This window comes from Panthera pardus, unplaced genomic scaffold (genome assembly GCF_024362965.1).
Source record: "Panthera pardus isolate Hobbes unplaced genomic scaffold, ASM2436296v1 HiC_scaffold_6, whole genome shotgun sequence".
Taxonomy (NCBI): Eukaryota; Metazoa; Chordata; class Mammalia; order Carnivora; family Felidae; genus Panthera; species Panthera pardus.
Window position 1 is genome coordinate 121,900,613 of NW_026526991.1, and position 13,213 is coordinate 121,913,825.

Consider the following 13,213-nt stretch of genomic DNA (forward strand, 5'->3'; position numbering starts at 1 on the left):
AGTCAGCTCAGCCACCTTGCTCATGGCCAAGATGAGATCTGATGAGGTTCTGGCTCCTTATTTAATACTTACTTCAAGGCCAGCAGTATCTTCATACTTTCCCATTTACGGTCATCATTCATTTTTGCAACTCCCCTGTGGTTGCCCAAATCGAGATTCTTTATTCTGAAAACAAAAACATCCCACGATTCTCTAAGTTCTTTGACACATAGTAGGTAATAAAACTGTAGTCAGCTGTTAAGAAAATAGGACAGTAATGTGATTGTATCCTCTATTCTTGATTGCAAACCTTCTGAAGGGTGATTTTCTCTTTATTCTGAATTTTTTTTTTTTTAAAGTAAGCCTATGAGAAACACTCCCAAATTATTTTCTTTGCTTATGTTATGTTTACGGTTAGCCAGCTGTTACAGACTAAATGCTTGTGTCCCTCCCCAATTCACATGTCAAAATCCTAATCCTCAAAATGATGGTAGTAGGAGGTATGGCCTTTAAGAGGTGACTAGGTCCTGAGGGTGGATTTAGTGGCCCAGAGGGCTCCCTCAGCCCCTCTGCCATTCGAGGGCTCAGCTGAAGGAAGTAGTTTATCTATGAACCAGGAAATGGATCCTCATCAGACTCTGAATCTGCCAGTGTCTTTTTTTTAAATTGTTTTAAAAATGTTTTTATTTATTATTGAGAGACAGAGAGATACAGAACATGAGCAGGGGAGGGGCCGAGAGATGGAGAGACACAGAATCGGAAGCAGGCTCCAGGCTCCGAGCTGTCAGCACAGCGCCCTAGGCAGGGCTCGAACTCACAAACTGGAGATCATGACCTGAGCCGAAGTCGGACACTTAACCGACTGAGCCACCCAGGCGCCCCTGAGTCTGCCGGTGTCTTGATCTTGGACTTCCTAGTCTCCAGAACAGTGAGAAATAACGTTTGTTATTTAAGCCATCCAGTCTATGGTATTTTTTTGTATACCAACCCTAATGGGCTAAGGCACTGTTCTTATTTTTGTGTGTGGCGTTTGGCCATCTACTATTATGCTATGGTCATGGTGAGGCTTTCTGAACCTCTCCCCCACAGTGGGCTGGCCTCCTTTTGAATATTCTTCCCCTTTTATTATGGGTGCATACCCTTGGTTCATTTATTCTACTGCGCATGTTTACGCGTATTTCCTTATTTTTGCAGCTTCAGATTTGCGAAGCTTCCAAAACATGTTTCCTCTTCCATTCTCACCCTCTGTTTTATGATCTTTGTGTCTGCGTGCTTCTTGATCTTGGCTTTATCTCCTTCCGTGATAAGGAGAAACGTTAAATAGAAAATATTAGTATTGGCTGTTTGTGGAAGAACTTTACGGTGCACGAGAGGAGAGATTCTGGTTTTCTAAATACTATGAGACATTCCAAATAGAGCCTGAAATCCTTAAAGCTTGAGTCAGCTTCCAGACCTCTGGTCAATAAATCTTACCAGTGTGAAATGAAGATTGAGTCACATTTGTGTGTTTGCTGTTGCCTTAGGATAATGAAACTATTGTTTTATGACTCTTACGCCATTGTAATAAAAAACTCTTCCACTTCAAGACTCTTGAATTGGAAGACTGTCATGGTACCTTCGCCATTATCCATCTGTATCAGTGCCGGTGGAATCTGACCCCTGGTTGAAGGAAGAGGGCACTATATGTTTTTCTCTGATATTAGGCCTGAGCCTAATATCTTGCTTTTGCAAAACCTTTGGAGTTCCGTATTTTCATGGAAGAATGTTACACACACACAGACTAGCTATCTTTCACCCAAATTCTTAATAAACCCAATTTCCAAAGCCATTGTTTTAAATCTCCTATTGCTTATTTTACCTACACTACATACAAAAGAAATCACGTACCAAAACAATAAAAAAAAAAAGCAATGTCTGTGCCTCTTTTTAGATTGGCATGTGCTTTTAGTAAGTTGATTCCTCTGGGCTCTCAGTTATGTTTTTCATAGCTCTAATAGGAGCTTCCTAAAAACTCTTTTATTGTATCAGGTATAAGGCAGATAACAAGGTTTGATAGCCCTTGAGGAACGTGCATTAAGTAATGCAGCTGGAGAGGGAAATGGAATCGATAAAGGCATGAGGAGAAACCGTAAGAACAAGATAGATTATGTTTACCCCAAGGTTCCTCCTTCTAAACTCTCCCCTGTTCTCTCCAACCCACACAGATTTAGGGCAAATACATCACTTTCTTCTCTTGCTATATTTGACAGTGGCTACAGGTTCTCTTTGAAGGTCAGGTTTGAGCAGTCGAACAGGCATGAATACACTTGGTTTTTAAAAGCCAAAATTAGAGAACACTGTGCAACAACACTCTTGAATTGTCAGTCCTGGGATTATGACATAAAATTATATAAACATAAACACATTACAGCATACGAGATAGCATGTTTAAAAATATTTTTCATCATTGTCTTTTCCTAGTAGTTTTCCCTCAAAATATTTTAAGATGGTTTTGCTTAACTCTGCACATCAGAAGATGAAGGTCAGTTTGATAGTGTAACAAAGGATAAAAGTTTTTTTTTTTTTATTTTAAGCAAGTTTATAGGAGTTTTACATTTAACTTTTAGAATTTACCAATAGATTAAAATAATAAGTTATAAAGCACTGACTTGTTTAAAATTTTTTTTTATTTTTACATTTATTTATTTTTGAGAGACAGACAGAGCACAAGTGGGGGAGGGGCAGAGAGAAAACGAGACACAGGATTGGAAGCAGGCTTCGGGCTCCGAGCTGTCAGCACAGAGCCAGATGCGGGGCTCAAACTCATAAACCGTGAGATCATGACCTGAGCCGAAGTCGGACGCCCAACCGACTGAACCACCCAGGTGCCTCAGCACTGATTTGTTTCAATGGCTAAAAACCAGTCACGGCTGCCAGTCTGGGGGTACAATTGGTGCCCTTGACTTACATATTTAACTGGAAATGCCCTAAGTATTCTGAGCCAAGTCTTCAGCTCGGCAAAGGACAGATGTCCAGGGTCACTATTGCTTGGGGAGAGCAATTGTTTTTGTCACTCCTCTCCTTTCATGCCTGGCATGCCTTGAACGTAGTGGATGGTGATAGTTGTTAAAATTTAGGGAGGCTTACTAAGTGACAGGCAATGTAGTAAGCCCTGGGCACACGTGAACTCACTCAGTCAATATTTGCTGAGTATCGAGGGAGTGAAGAAATGAATGGGCAGGGCATCCAACACACAGAAAAGCCTCTTCTCCTCAGCTGATTAAGTGGACTTAGATATTTTTAGGGATTTCATTATTTTTTCTTCATGAGTGAATTTTGACGATATGCCTGACTTCCTCTTGACATTAAATATTTAAGTTGAGCTGATAATGTTAAGAAGTGCGATGTTCTCAAGTATTTGATATTTAATGCTTTAATAACTTTAGAGTGTTCTACAATCCAAGTAAAGGTCTTGGCAGCTTCTCTTGGCAGCTTCCCTTTGTCTCTTTGAACATCGAGACAATAAATAAACACGATCTGTAGCCACACTGTAATGTGAATTAATTCAAGAACTTTTTAAAAATTTCCATTCAACCTAATATCACCGTTATCTGGAGAACACATTAATGATTTGTAATTTTCTGATGATTCAACTTCTTTAAAGTTTGACGTTCTCATATATCGTTAGACTGCACATGCCACTTATAAAATATTAATTATTTATAGTACCCAAGAATTATATCAGCTTTATTCTTTTATTATAAAAACTGTCCTAAATCAATCAACCTAGGGTAATTACTTTACATACTCAACCCAGTTGAGCAAAAATGGAAACCTATTATGGATTTTTATAGCACATGTATAAGTCTTACTAATGTATCATATGATTATTCAAGATACAACGAAGGGCGTGCTAGCAAAATACTCTGATTCATAGCCAGCCCCATGCTTCTAATTACAAATAATTAAATATACTTAGAAACACACACGCAAGCATCCACCTACTGAGTTTGTGGGGTTTGTATCTAGTTTCTCTGTTGGTTTCTCTAGAATTCAGTGTTCTTCAAAACAGGAATGATGTCTTTTGAATGTCCCAATTAGTGATAAGAACAGCACACAGTGAGTGAATGTTATGTTACTATTTTCTTTTCTTTTGCTTTTTTTTTTTTTTTGACATAGAAGGATGTTTATGAAATTCTTTACATGGTTTGATTTGTTAGGCTTTTGTAACATACCCGGCCGACTTATTTAGTCTTGACTTACAGGCAAAATATAATGGAGAATTTATATATTCTAAATAAAGTCTTCTTTTAGGGGGATAGACTCATTATTAACTGCTAAGCTAACCATATGCTATATTTACCATCTTTGTAAAGTTGTATTCAGCTGTATGTCTTGAAATATTGAGAGCATTCGTTATTTCTGTGAAAACATTCATACTCTATCATTGGTTTGCCAATCGGATTAAATTTTTAAAAATTTCTTATTTAAAAAAAATTTCTAAGTTTATTTATTTATTTATTTTGTGAAAGACAGAGAGTGTGGGAGAGGGGCACAGAGAGAGGGGGACGGAAGATCCGAGCGGGCTCTGCGCTGACAGCAGTGAGCCTGATGCGGGGCTTGAACTCAGAACCGCGAGATCATGACCTGAGCCGAAGTCGGACGCTTAACTGAGCCACCCAGGCGCCCCCAACATTTCTTCTTCTTCTTTTTTTTTTTATTTTAGAAACTGTCTAAGGGGATTACATAGCTCAGTAAAAATGAGATTTTGTTAAAAGGTTATGGGAAATTTTTGTTTTGTACTCGTGTTGTTTGCACGGAGCATCTGCAGTCAAGTAACACAAATATTTCTAGAACATATTTTCACCGCCTGTTAAACTGATTCCCTCTGTCTGTGCTTAGTGGCCGAAATGTGTGCTAATCTAGAGATCACTATTAACATCACTACCCCAATTGCACAAGACACTGGACATGGCATTTTGTTTCAGAGGATTCTAGCAGAGCATGGCGTCACTTGAGGACTTGGGAGGGGTATTTTGAGACTCGCTTTGAGGCATCTGTGTGTGTGTTTAATGTGCAGCACCTGTCCTTCCTGGAGCCTATCAGCAAAGCCATTCTCAAGGCTATGGGTACATGCACCAGACCAGCCTGTCATCCGTGAGGTCAATGCAGCACTCACCAAATCTAGTAAGTATCAGTTTGAAGTGTTTGTTCTTCCCTGCTCTTCCCGTTTTGTCTCCAAAATAGAAATACATATGGAATCGATTTGCATGGAATATTTTCCATTTTCACATAAAGGGTAAATGCTGACCTTGCTGTTTGTGCCCTTTTGAAGAAAGCAAAAGACTTACAGAGGTAAACCACTGAGAAAGGAAAGCATGATGTGAAAACATGTAACCAGTAAAACATAGAAAGACTCTACCAGAACGATATCCTGATTGTGACCTCACGATGGGCATTAGCCAACTGTGATCTTCCTTCAGGTCGAGAAAGCACAAATATCGGGTCACATTAATCCAAATGGCCGGCAATCCAAATGGCCACTACAGCCCAAATGACATGGCCAGCGTATGTCTTCGAAACCTCCCACTGGAAATCTTGAAGTACTTCCTGATTCCTTCACGAAATGTGAAGTTTGGAAACACTGTTCAAGGTCATCTAGTCACATGGGCATCTTGTGCTAAATTCTCTCCACCCTCCGGACACAGTAGCTTAACCTTAGCCCTCAGCAACAAGCGGTCCTTCTAAGCAGTTGGAATTCAGCTTTACCAGCTCTGACCTTCTTTGTGTCTCAGCCAGTTTCCTCAGTCCCTGAATTCACTGAATTTTGAGATTTTCCAGCGTTCACATTAACTAAATTCTTGGTCTGTAATGAAAACAAATGTGGTGAAACTAAATTTATACTCTGGGTACGAACCACACGGCAGACGTGTGATGTGCAGAGATCTTCTCCCAGTTGGTACGTTCCTTTTTGTTTTGTTGGTGGTTTTCTTTGCTGCACAGGAACGTTTTAGTTTGATGTGGTCCCACACGGTTATTTTTGCTTTTGGTATCAATTCCAGATAATCATTTCCAAGACCAATGTCAAGAAGCTTCCTGCCTATGTTTTGTTTTTTTTTTTTTTCCCTAAGAGTTTTATGCTTTTAAGTCAAACATTCAAGTCTTTAACGTATTTTGGGTTAATTTTTGTGTATGGTGTAAGAGAGTGGCCCAGTTTCATTCTTTCACATGTTGTTGTCCACTTTTCCCAGCACCATTTACTGAAGAGGCTGTCCTTTCCCGCTATGTATTCTTGGCCCCTTCATCATAAATTAATTGACCATATATGCATGGGTTTATTGCTGGGGTCCCTGTTCTGTTCCATCGATCTATGTGTTTATGTCAGTACCACAGTGTTTTGATTACTACAGCTTTGTAATATAGTTTAAAGTTAGAAAGTGAAAATTTTCCCTATTATGTTATGCGTACCTCAAGATTCAGAACACTTGTGTACTAAATTTCTGTCACCGGGATTCAGAAACCTACAAAGTAAGTATATTATGTGTTTTTCTTTTATTTTGTGTTACGTGTTTTTAAGAGGAAGCAAAAATCCTTTGTATCTGTTTAAGAAAAATTCATTTCCTCTCCCTGGCGGGGATGGGGGACAGCAATAGCGACGCGGCTGTGTCTCCACTAGGAGAGCTTTTCTCTGAAGAATGTGGAAGAGGGGAGAATCTCCATGACCTGAGGTCTCTGGGGTTATCTGTAGCTGGGGAAGGTGGCTTTACTGCTTCAAAGCTTACTTTGTTGATGGGCTGGTGATTGTAGCTAGGGCCTTTCTCTGTCCCCATTCTGGGCCCCCAAACATTAACCTTTTTGCTAGACTGGTAAACTGGAGCCGGACACAACTGAGACAGACGCTAGGCTCAGGTGTGCAGATCTCCAGAAATAAGTCCTATACTGGGGAACATTCCTAGTAGTTACCTTACCGCGTGGGGGCTGGCTTGCTGTGATTGGCATTTGTGGCCGTAACTAGTTCGTATCCGTCACGTGACCCGCTCTTTCCTTTCTCAGAGGACCTACCGAGCCATGTACGATTACAGCGCCCAGGATGAAGACGAAGTCTCCTTCAGGGACGGCGACTACATCGTCAACGTGCAGCCCATCGACGACGGCTGGATGTACGGCACGGTGCAGAGAACTGGGAAAACGGGGATGCTCCCGGCGAATTACATCGAGTTTGTTAATTAATTATCTCCCCTTGTCTTTGAGCTTTATTCTAATGTATACTAGACCTAATCTTTTTAAAGGCTAGAAGATACTTTTAAGACAACTTGGCAGTTATTTTACAATAATCTCTCTCTACTTTGACAATTAGACACGCAGGTACCAGGAAGAGGGAATGACTTCTGGGCTGAAAACAGCAGCATTTTCAGGAGTTGCTGTAAACAAAATCTTTAGGTCTGGAGACCCTGGTGCTGCTAACTGTGTTAATGGTTTCCTTTGACTGGCTTTCGAACACCGCTGGGAAATGTATTTTTGTAGACTTTAATAGAGATGTTGAGTGTCCCTTAAATGTAACAAGTCTCTGAAACTTCTTAGCTGTCACTTTGGAACCACCAGAAGCCGATTCTCTTAATTCAGTAACACGGCCAATGGTTTAAAAACAGTTAGCTTTTGAGTCATTGGGGAATTTCCAATTCAAGTGAAAATTGCCTAATAAACATAAGCAGTGGCAGAATGACAGTTTGGTTACAATTATACTGACTGGTGGCCTTAGGGACCTAGAAACTTCTACCGAACAGACATTTCCTTGTTCCCTAGGCTGACTTGGGTCTATTTATTTCTCATTTGTATCAAGGGATACCCTTCTCTCCACTTACATCCTGTGGGCCCGAGTCTACGCTTGACTGCACAGAATGTCAGGACCAAATGATGTCACAGCTACTCCGCAAAGGGCAAAGTTTAAAGTCATCGCTGTTCTTTCCCTAGTAGCTTTTACCCTGCTGCATGTCACGTAGGTTCAAGCTCTGTAACATAGGCAGCCGCACTGCCCGTCCCTGTTATGAAAACAAAAACCGTGGCTGATAACCTCACAGCCCCTCCCTCTAGCGGCCAGCTCATCAGAAAAACATCTTTGGAAAAGTTGCTTGAGATCCTCTCGCTGTCCTGCACTCTAGTTTCGAAGGATTTACACCTTTAGGAAATAGACGTCTACTCTAGCACATAAGTGGTTTAGGTGTTTACTGAGCAACTTTCATTAACTTAATGCCGCCATTGATTGAAAAGGAAAGAAAACGGACTAGGAGCCAGTGACGACGCAGTGTACTAGAGGCGACACGTGAGCAAAAAGTCCCCCCCTCCACACCGAGATGAGCCGGTTTCCTGTTTTGGAAAACGGCATTCAGATCTGGGAATGGAAATCTAGCCACCGAAACCGCTTAGACTTGGAAAGACTTCCCTTCCACTTTCTTCTGGTTTTTCTTTTCTAAACCACATTCAGGGGGTAAGGTGAAATTGCCAACCGAGATTTTAGGTATAGGCCCAATAGATTGTCCACTGAAAAAAGCAACTGTTGTCCTGTCTCGAATTTGAAATGAGAGAGCTTGCAGGCTCTTTCTGGACTCACAGCCATGCTACAGCCCTTGCTGGTGGCTCATGAAGGTTCGCCTGTGGTCCACAGTCTAGATCACTGGAGAAATGCACGTCCATCAGCGACTCTGTGTCTTTCTGATGGGTTCAGACGTGCAGGAGGGTAGTGTTTTTGGAGGTCTGACTCTACAGACTCACTCTACAGTGATGAAGCTGGAAAAGCCGTCACAGAAATATGGTAAAATGTATGGATCTTGGGGATATCTCCCTTCTATAGTATATGCAAAGAAATTAACAAAACATCCTATAAAGTACCTTTTTTTTTTTGAAGTGTTTAGGAGTCCAAAACCAAATGCTAACTCATTTATACTTTTTGAAAAGTTAGCGCATACTTTTGAAAATCGATAGTTTCATTCGATCCGGCTAAAAGAGCAAATAAAGCTTTGTTACACTCGAGCTGCATCTGTAAGACATTCACAGAAAAAGAAAAGACAGGAATTTGGGTAAAAAAAACTAGAGAGTCTTTTTGAGGGGGTTTCACAGATTACTACATAACCAACTGGACTGATTTTTTTCTACCAGTGAAACGGTCGGTCATGATTAAATCGACCCCATTCGTGTTTTGATAGTCTCGTAGGCAAACCGACAAACACAAGCTGAAATTGAAACATTCTTACAAAAATTTCTGTGCATTAAAACCTAGGGCAATGAACTTGCTCGATTTACTTATATTTCCCCCAGACAGTCCACTTTTTGTGAAGTCGTTGATGACATCTGCAGACTAAGTGTGGGACGGGTACAGTTTTTGAGAAATAGCACATTTGAACAGCAGCAGACTTGACATGATGCTTATGATTTTGAGAAAATACCGTAAGGCAGCAGTTTGATGCTCCACGGTCATTCTCATCCACTAATTTCAAAATCAGATTCATGGAATGTAGAAGTCAATAATTATTAGGGGAATAATTCTCCTAAGATTGGAAGCTTCCCATAATGTTTGCACAGCGGGATGTTTCTGCTCCCAGCCTCTAGGAGTCAAGGCCTGCTCAGAATTTAACTAGAGAGCAGTTACTCTACCATAAAGACTGAGGGAGACCGAGATGTCACGTGCTCCCGACACCATAACTTGACAATGTCACTGTTACTAAAACTTGTCAGGATATTGAGCATCTCGGCAGAAATACAGGAAACATACATGTATAATACCAAAGTGCTATTTTTACAGGATCATTTTTCAAAACTACATTCTCGAACAGGTGTTCCACTTTGCACGCGCCTCCCCCCTTCAATTTGGCGACCCGTATCTCATACATAACGCTGGCGGCGAAGGAAGGGTTGGAAAAAAAATCCGTCTTTTACAAATCAAGTTAAAGGAGACTGGGAAATGCTCAAGCACAGGGAGCATGCACTTGATTTTCTGAATCTGATGCATTCTCAAGCCTGATAAAAAGCACAAAGGAGCAGGTTGACACGTGCGTATAAGGTTCCCAAAACACAACTCCACGCGGATCCTGTCTCTCTTGAGAAAAGCAGAGCCAACAGGATAGAGGACCTGTGTTGTGAGTTTTTGTAGCAAGCGTTTTTACTAATTCTCATTCTCTAGGGAGGATTTCTATTTCTCACCTGTGGCAAAACAAATTTCTTCACACCCTCTTGTCCTGTTTACACTTCCGCAGCGTAGCCCAGTTTAAAATTTGTATCTGGTTGTCAGATCCCCGCGTGGTCCCTGCCTGTTCCTCAGGCTTCCCCCACCTCCAGAGTCCACACAGGAATTTGCCAGCACAATTTCTAAGGGCACCTTGTTGTGAACTTGGAGGAGGTTGGACTGGCCCCTCTCTTGCCAAAGAGCTTGGTTCTTTGCTCGAAGATGATGGAGATGTGGTGTTGGCAGGCCGCCCGCGGTCTTTCTCCCCCGTCATCTCCCCGTCGGGCTTGACGACGCTGCGGGAGGGCAGGAAACAGACTTTTCTCGAACAGTGAAGTTCAGGAGGTACATACATCTCTTTTTCAGGTGCGTCCACGTGCAGTGACATGTTTTTAATGAAAAGATAAAGAAAACGTGTGTGATCCTTTAATAACACATCCCCTATATAAAGTGGATGGAGTTTATACCAAAATTATAATATAGATATATTTTAAAAAGGTGCCTTTTTGATTGCCCTTGTTAATCCATGATGGTCTTGGAAAGAAAACCAAGCAAGCAAGCAAACTTTTATCTATTCTATAGTAATATTTTATTATACACGACTGGTATTTTTGTGGTGGGGGAGTGAGACGCTCCTGACAGACCCGGAAGGTGGTAACCGATTGTATTTTACCTGTAAAGGTTTAGAACTTTAGAAAACACTGACTTTCCCCATCTATTTCTGAAAGGTTCTTTGTGGATTTCTATATATAGTCAGGATGCATAAACATTAACTTCAGGCCTGAGACTTAAAATACCTATTGTAAGATAGAAGCATTATGTTATGAGGCTGAATTCATTGCAGAAGATGAGATTCACTTCATAAATGTCATTATACCTTAGCTATTTGCTTCTGATAATCTAAAAGTGGCTAGAGCGTGCATGTTCTGGGTAACGTGACTCCGAGGCGAGAAAGCTTCAGTTAAGCGAGGAACAACGCGAACTCAGTTAAGAATGCTAAAACGGAAGTCTCTTTCTGAAGTATTCCATGGCCCTTCGGATCCTTTCCAGGCAGCTGACTGTCAACTGTTCATTAAAAAAAAAATCAAAAAAAATCAGGACACTGTATGATGCTTGTGTGGCCGTCATTTCACGATGTCTAGACCGCTGGGGTCCACAAGCCTGGAAGGATCCCCAGGGCAGACTTCTCCCCAGCTGTCCATATCACTTCAGTACAGCCATGGAATTCAGATGCTTTTTGTGTTTGCTACACGGTGTCCGGTTCGCATAGTACACGCTTCTTTGTAATCCAGTTGCTGTAAAGAATGATTTGCTTTGAAGGTAAAGAGAAAACCGCATCACAGTCCCATTTCTTCAGTGTCCATACAATGAATGGTGGAGCCTTTAGAGGCAGCACCAGACCTGTGGCAGGCGTGGTGTGGACATGTTGGCCTTTGACCTGTGATGGGAATAGAGAACTAAACCAGTGTGCAGTTTGGATTCTGTTTGCTCCAAAAATGTGCAGTTGTGGTTGATGATTCATTTGCAAGGTTGTGCTAACTTTGAGAGCAGACAGTTTGGGTGGAAACGATGTTTTTTGAAACGAAGGGGCTTATAGAATGATACGATGTTATGAACATAATTTGGCTTTTGTTATGCAAATTAACACCAGCTATTAAAATATATTTTAGTAGAAATGCTTTAATTCATGTTTTTTTCCTCTACACTGTGAATCTTTAAGCCTTGGTGGACTAGAGCAACATCGTGCCGCCCAAAGGACTAACCTATGCAAACTAGTTCACATTTTAGTGGATGTCACAGTAATTGTGTACTAAGACATTATTTCCCCCGGGATAATGTACAACGGCACTGAAATAACACCTTAAGCCGAGCATCATGTGTGTTTAGTATAGTCACTCACAAACCCTTCAAGGCTACTATAATCATGAGTAGTGGTATTTGTTGAAAAAGCAAATCGCCGATTGATCTATTAAATCTCCTTGAACGATGTCAGAACAAGAATGACAGGTGGATGTGTCGGCCATGGCTTCAATGTGGTCACTGCAGATGTTCTGTGATACAACTGTGTTCGGATGCACTCTCTTCAGGGTATTATTATTCTGTGTCTTCTTTCTGTATTTGTAAGACATTACAACGCTTTAATTTCCTATCTCTACACATTCGGTTTGCTTAAATAAATGCAGGATATAACAAAATGGTTCTACTTCTTGGTTCTCACCTTGGTCTCTTGGTGCTTGGGTCGTTGCTGCTACCCCGGGAATTAGGTTTACCGTGACAACTTACATTAAATCACACCGTAGTTATCTGCTGGCTTCAGTGCACTTCCATTAGAGAGTCATTCAAAACGTGTCTTCCTCCCCCAAATAAACACAGTTTTAAATGATAATAATCTTATGCTTTTTCCAGCTCAGTATCTGAGTTTATATCAAAGCACTACAATAGGACAGCATTGTAGTTCACTTCTTTCAAGATTAAATTCCTCATATGTTCTCAATGGTAGAATTTTAATTTTCTTGTGTTAGCAAGATGAAAGGAACAGCTCGGAGCAAAGCACAGAAAATGCACAAATCGAGTACATGAAACAGGGAGTTGCTCTGATTTCTCAGCTAAGAACGGCTCATTTATCATAGCACATAATTGCTTTTTTTCCCCTAAACTTCCTCTAGTTGGAAAAAGTGAGTTAGTCCCTGTTTGTACCCTCCTAGGAATCTACTGGGACTAGGATCTTAGCTTTACTATATTATTTTGTGAAAGTTCCTCTTTCATGGTGCATAAACCCTCCTAATTGTAAACTGATAAACAGTATGGATGACACATTTAGAACACTGACTCACAGAATAAACAAGTCTTCCTGACCTTGAGCTTTTGTTTTTCGTATTCCAAAAGTATCAAATGAATATTTGTACGATATTAATCATCCAATGTGCTGATGATATTTCAAATTACAGAACAGATTATTTATTCATTTGACGAATTTACTTTTTCTCCCTCTAAGATTTTTTTTCCCTCTGTGATAATAAATTTACTCCTTATAACCCA

General features: G+C 40.8%; 1 protein-coding gene across 1 annotated transcript in view; it reads left to right on the plus strand.

Annotated features, from left to right (window-relative positions):
- The window catches only part of NEBL (nebulette), a 108,358-nt gene extending 95,989 nt beyond the window's left edge, over window positions 1-12,369 (plus strand). Inside the window, 2 exon segments of the mRNA XM_053894872.1 lie at window positions 5,039-5,145; window positions 7,012-12,369. Of these exon segments, the coding sequence (XP_053750847.1) occupies window positions 5,039-5,145; window positions 7,012-7,188 (284 nt within the window). The 3' untranslated portion in view covers window positions 7,189-12,369.
- Window positions 12,370-13,213: the final 844 nt, after the last annotated feature.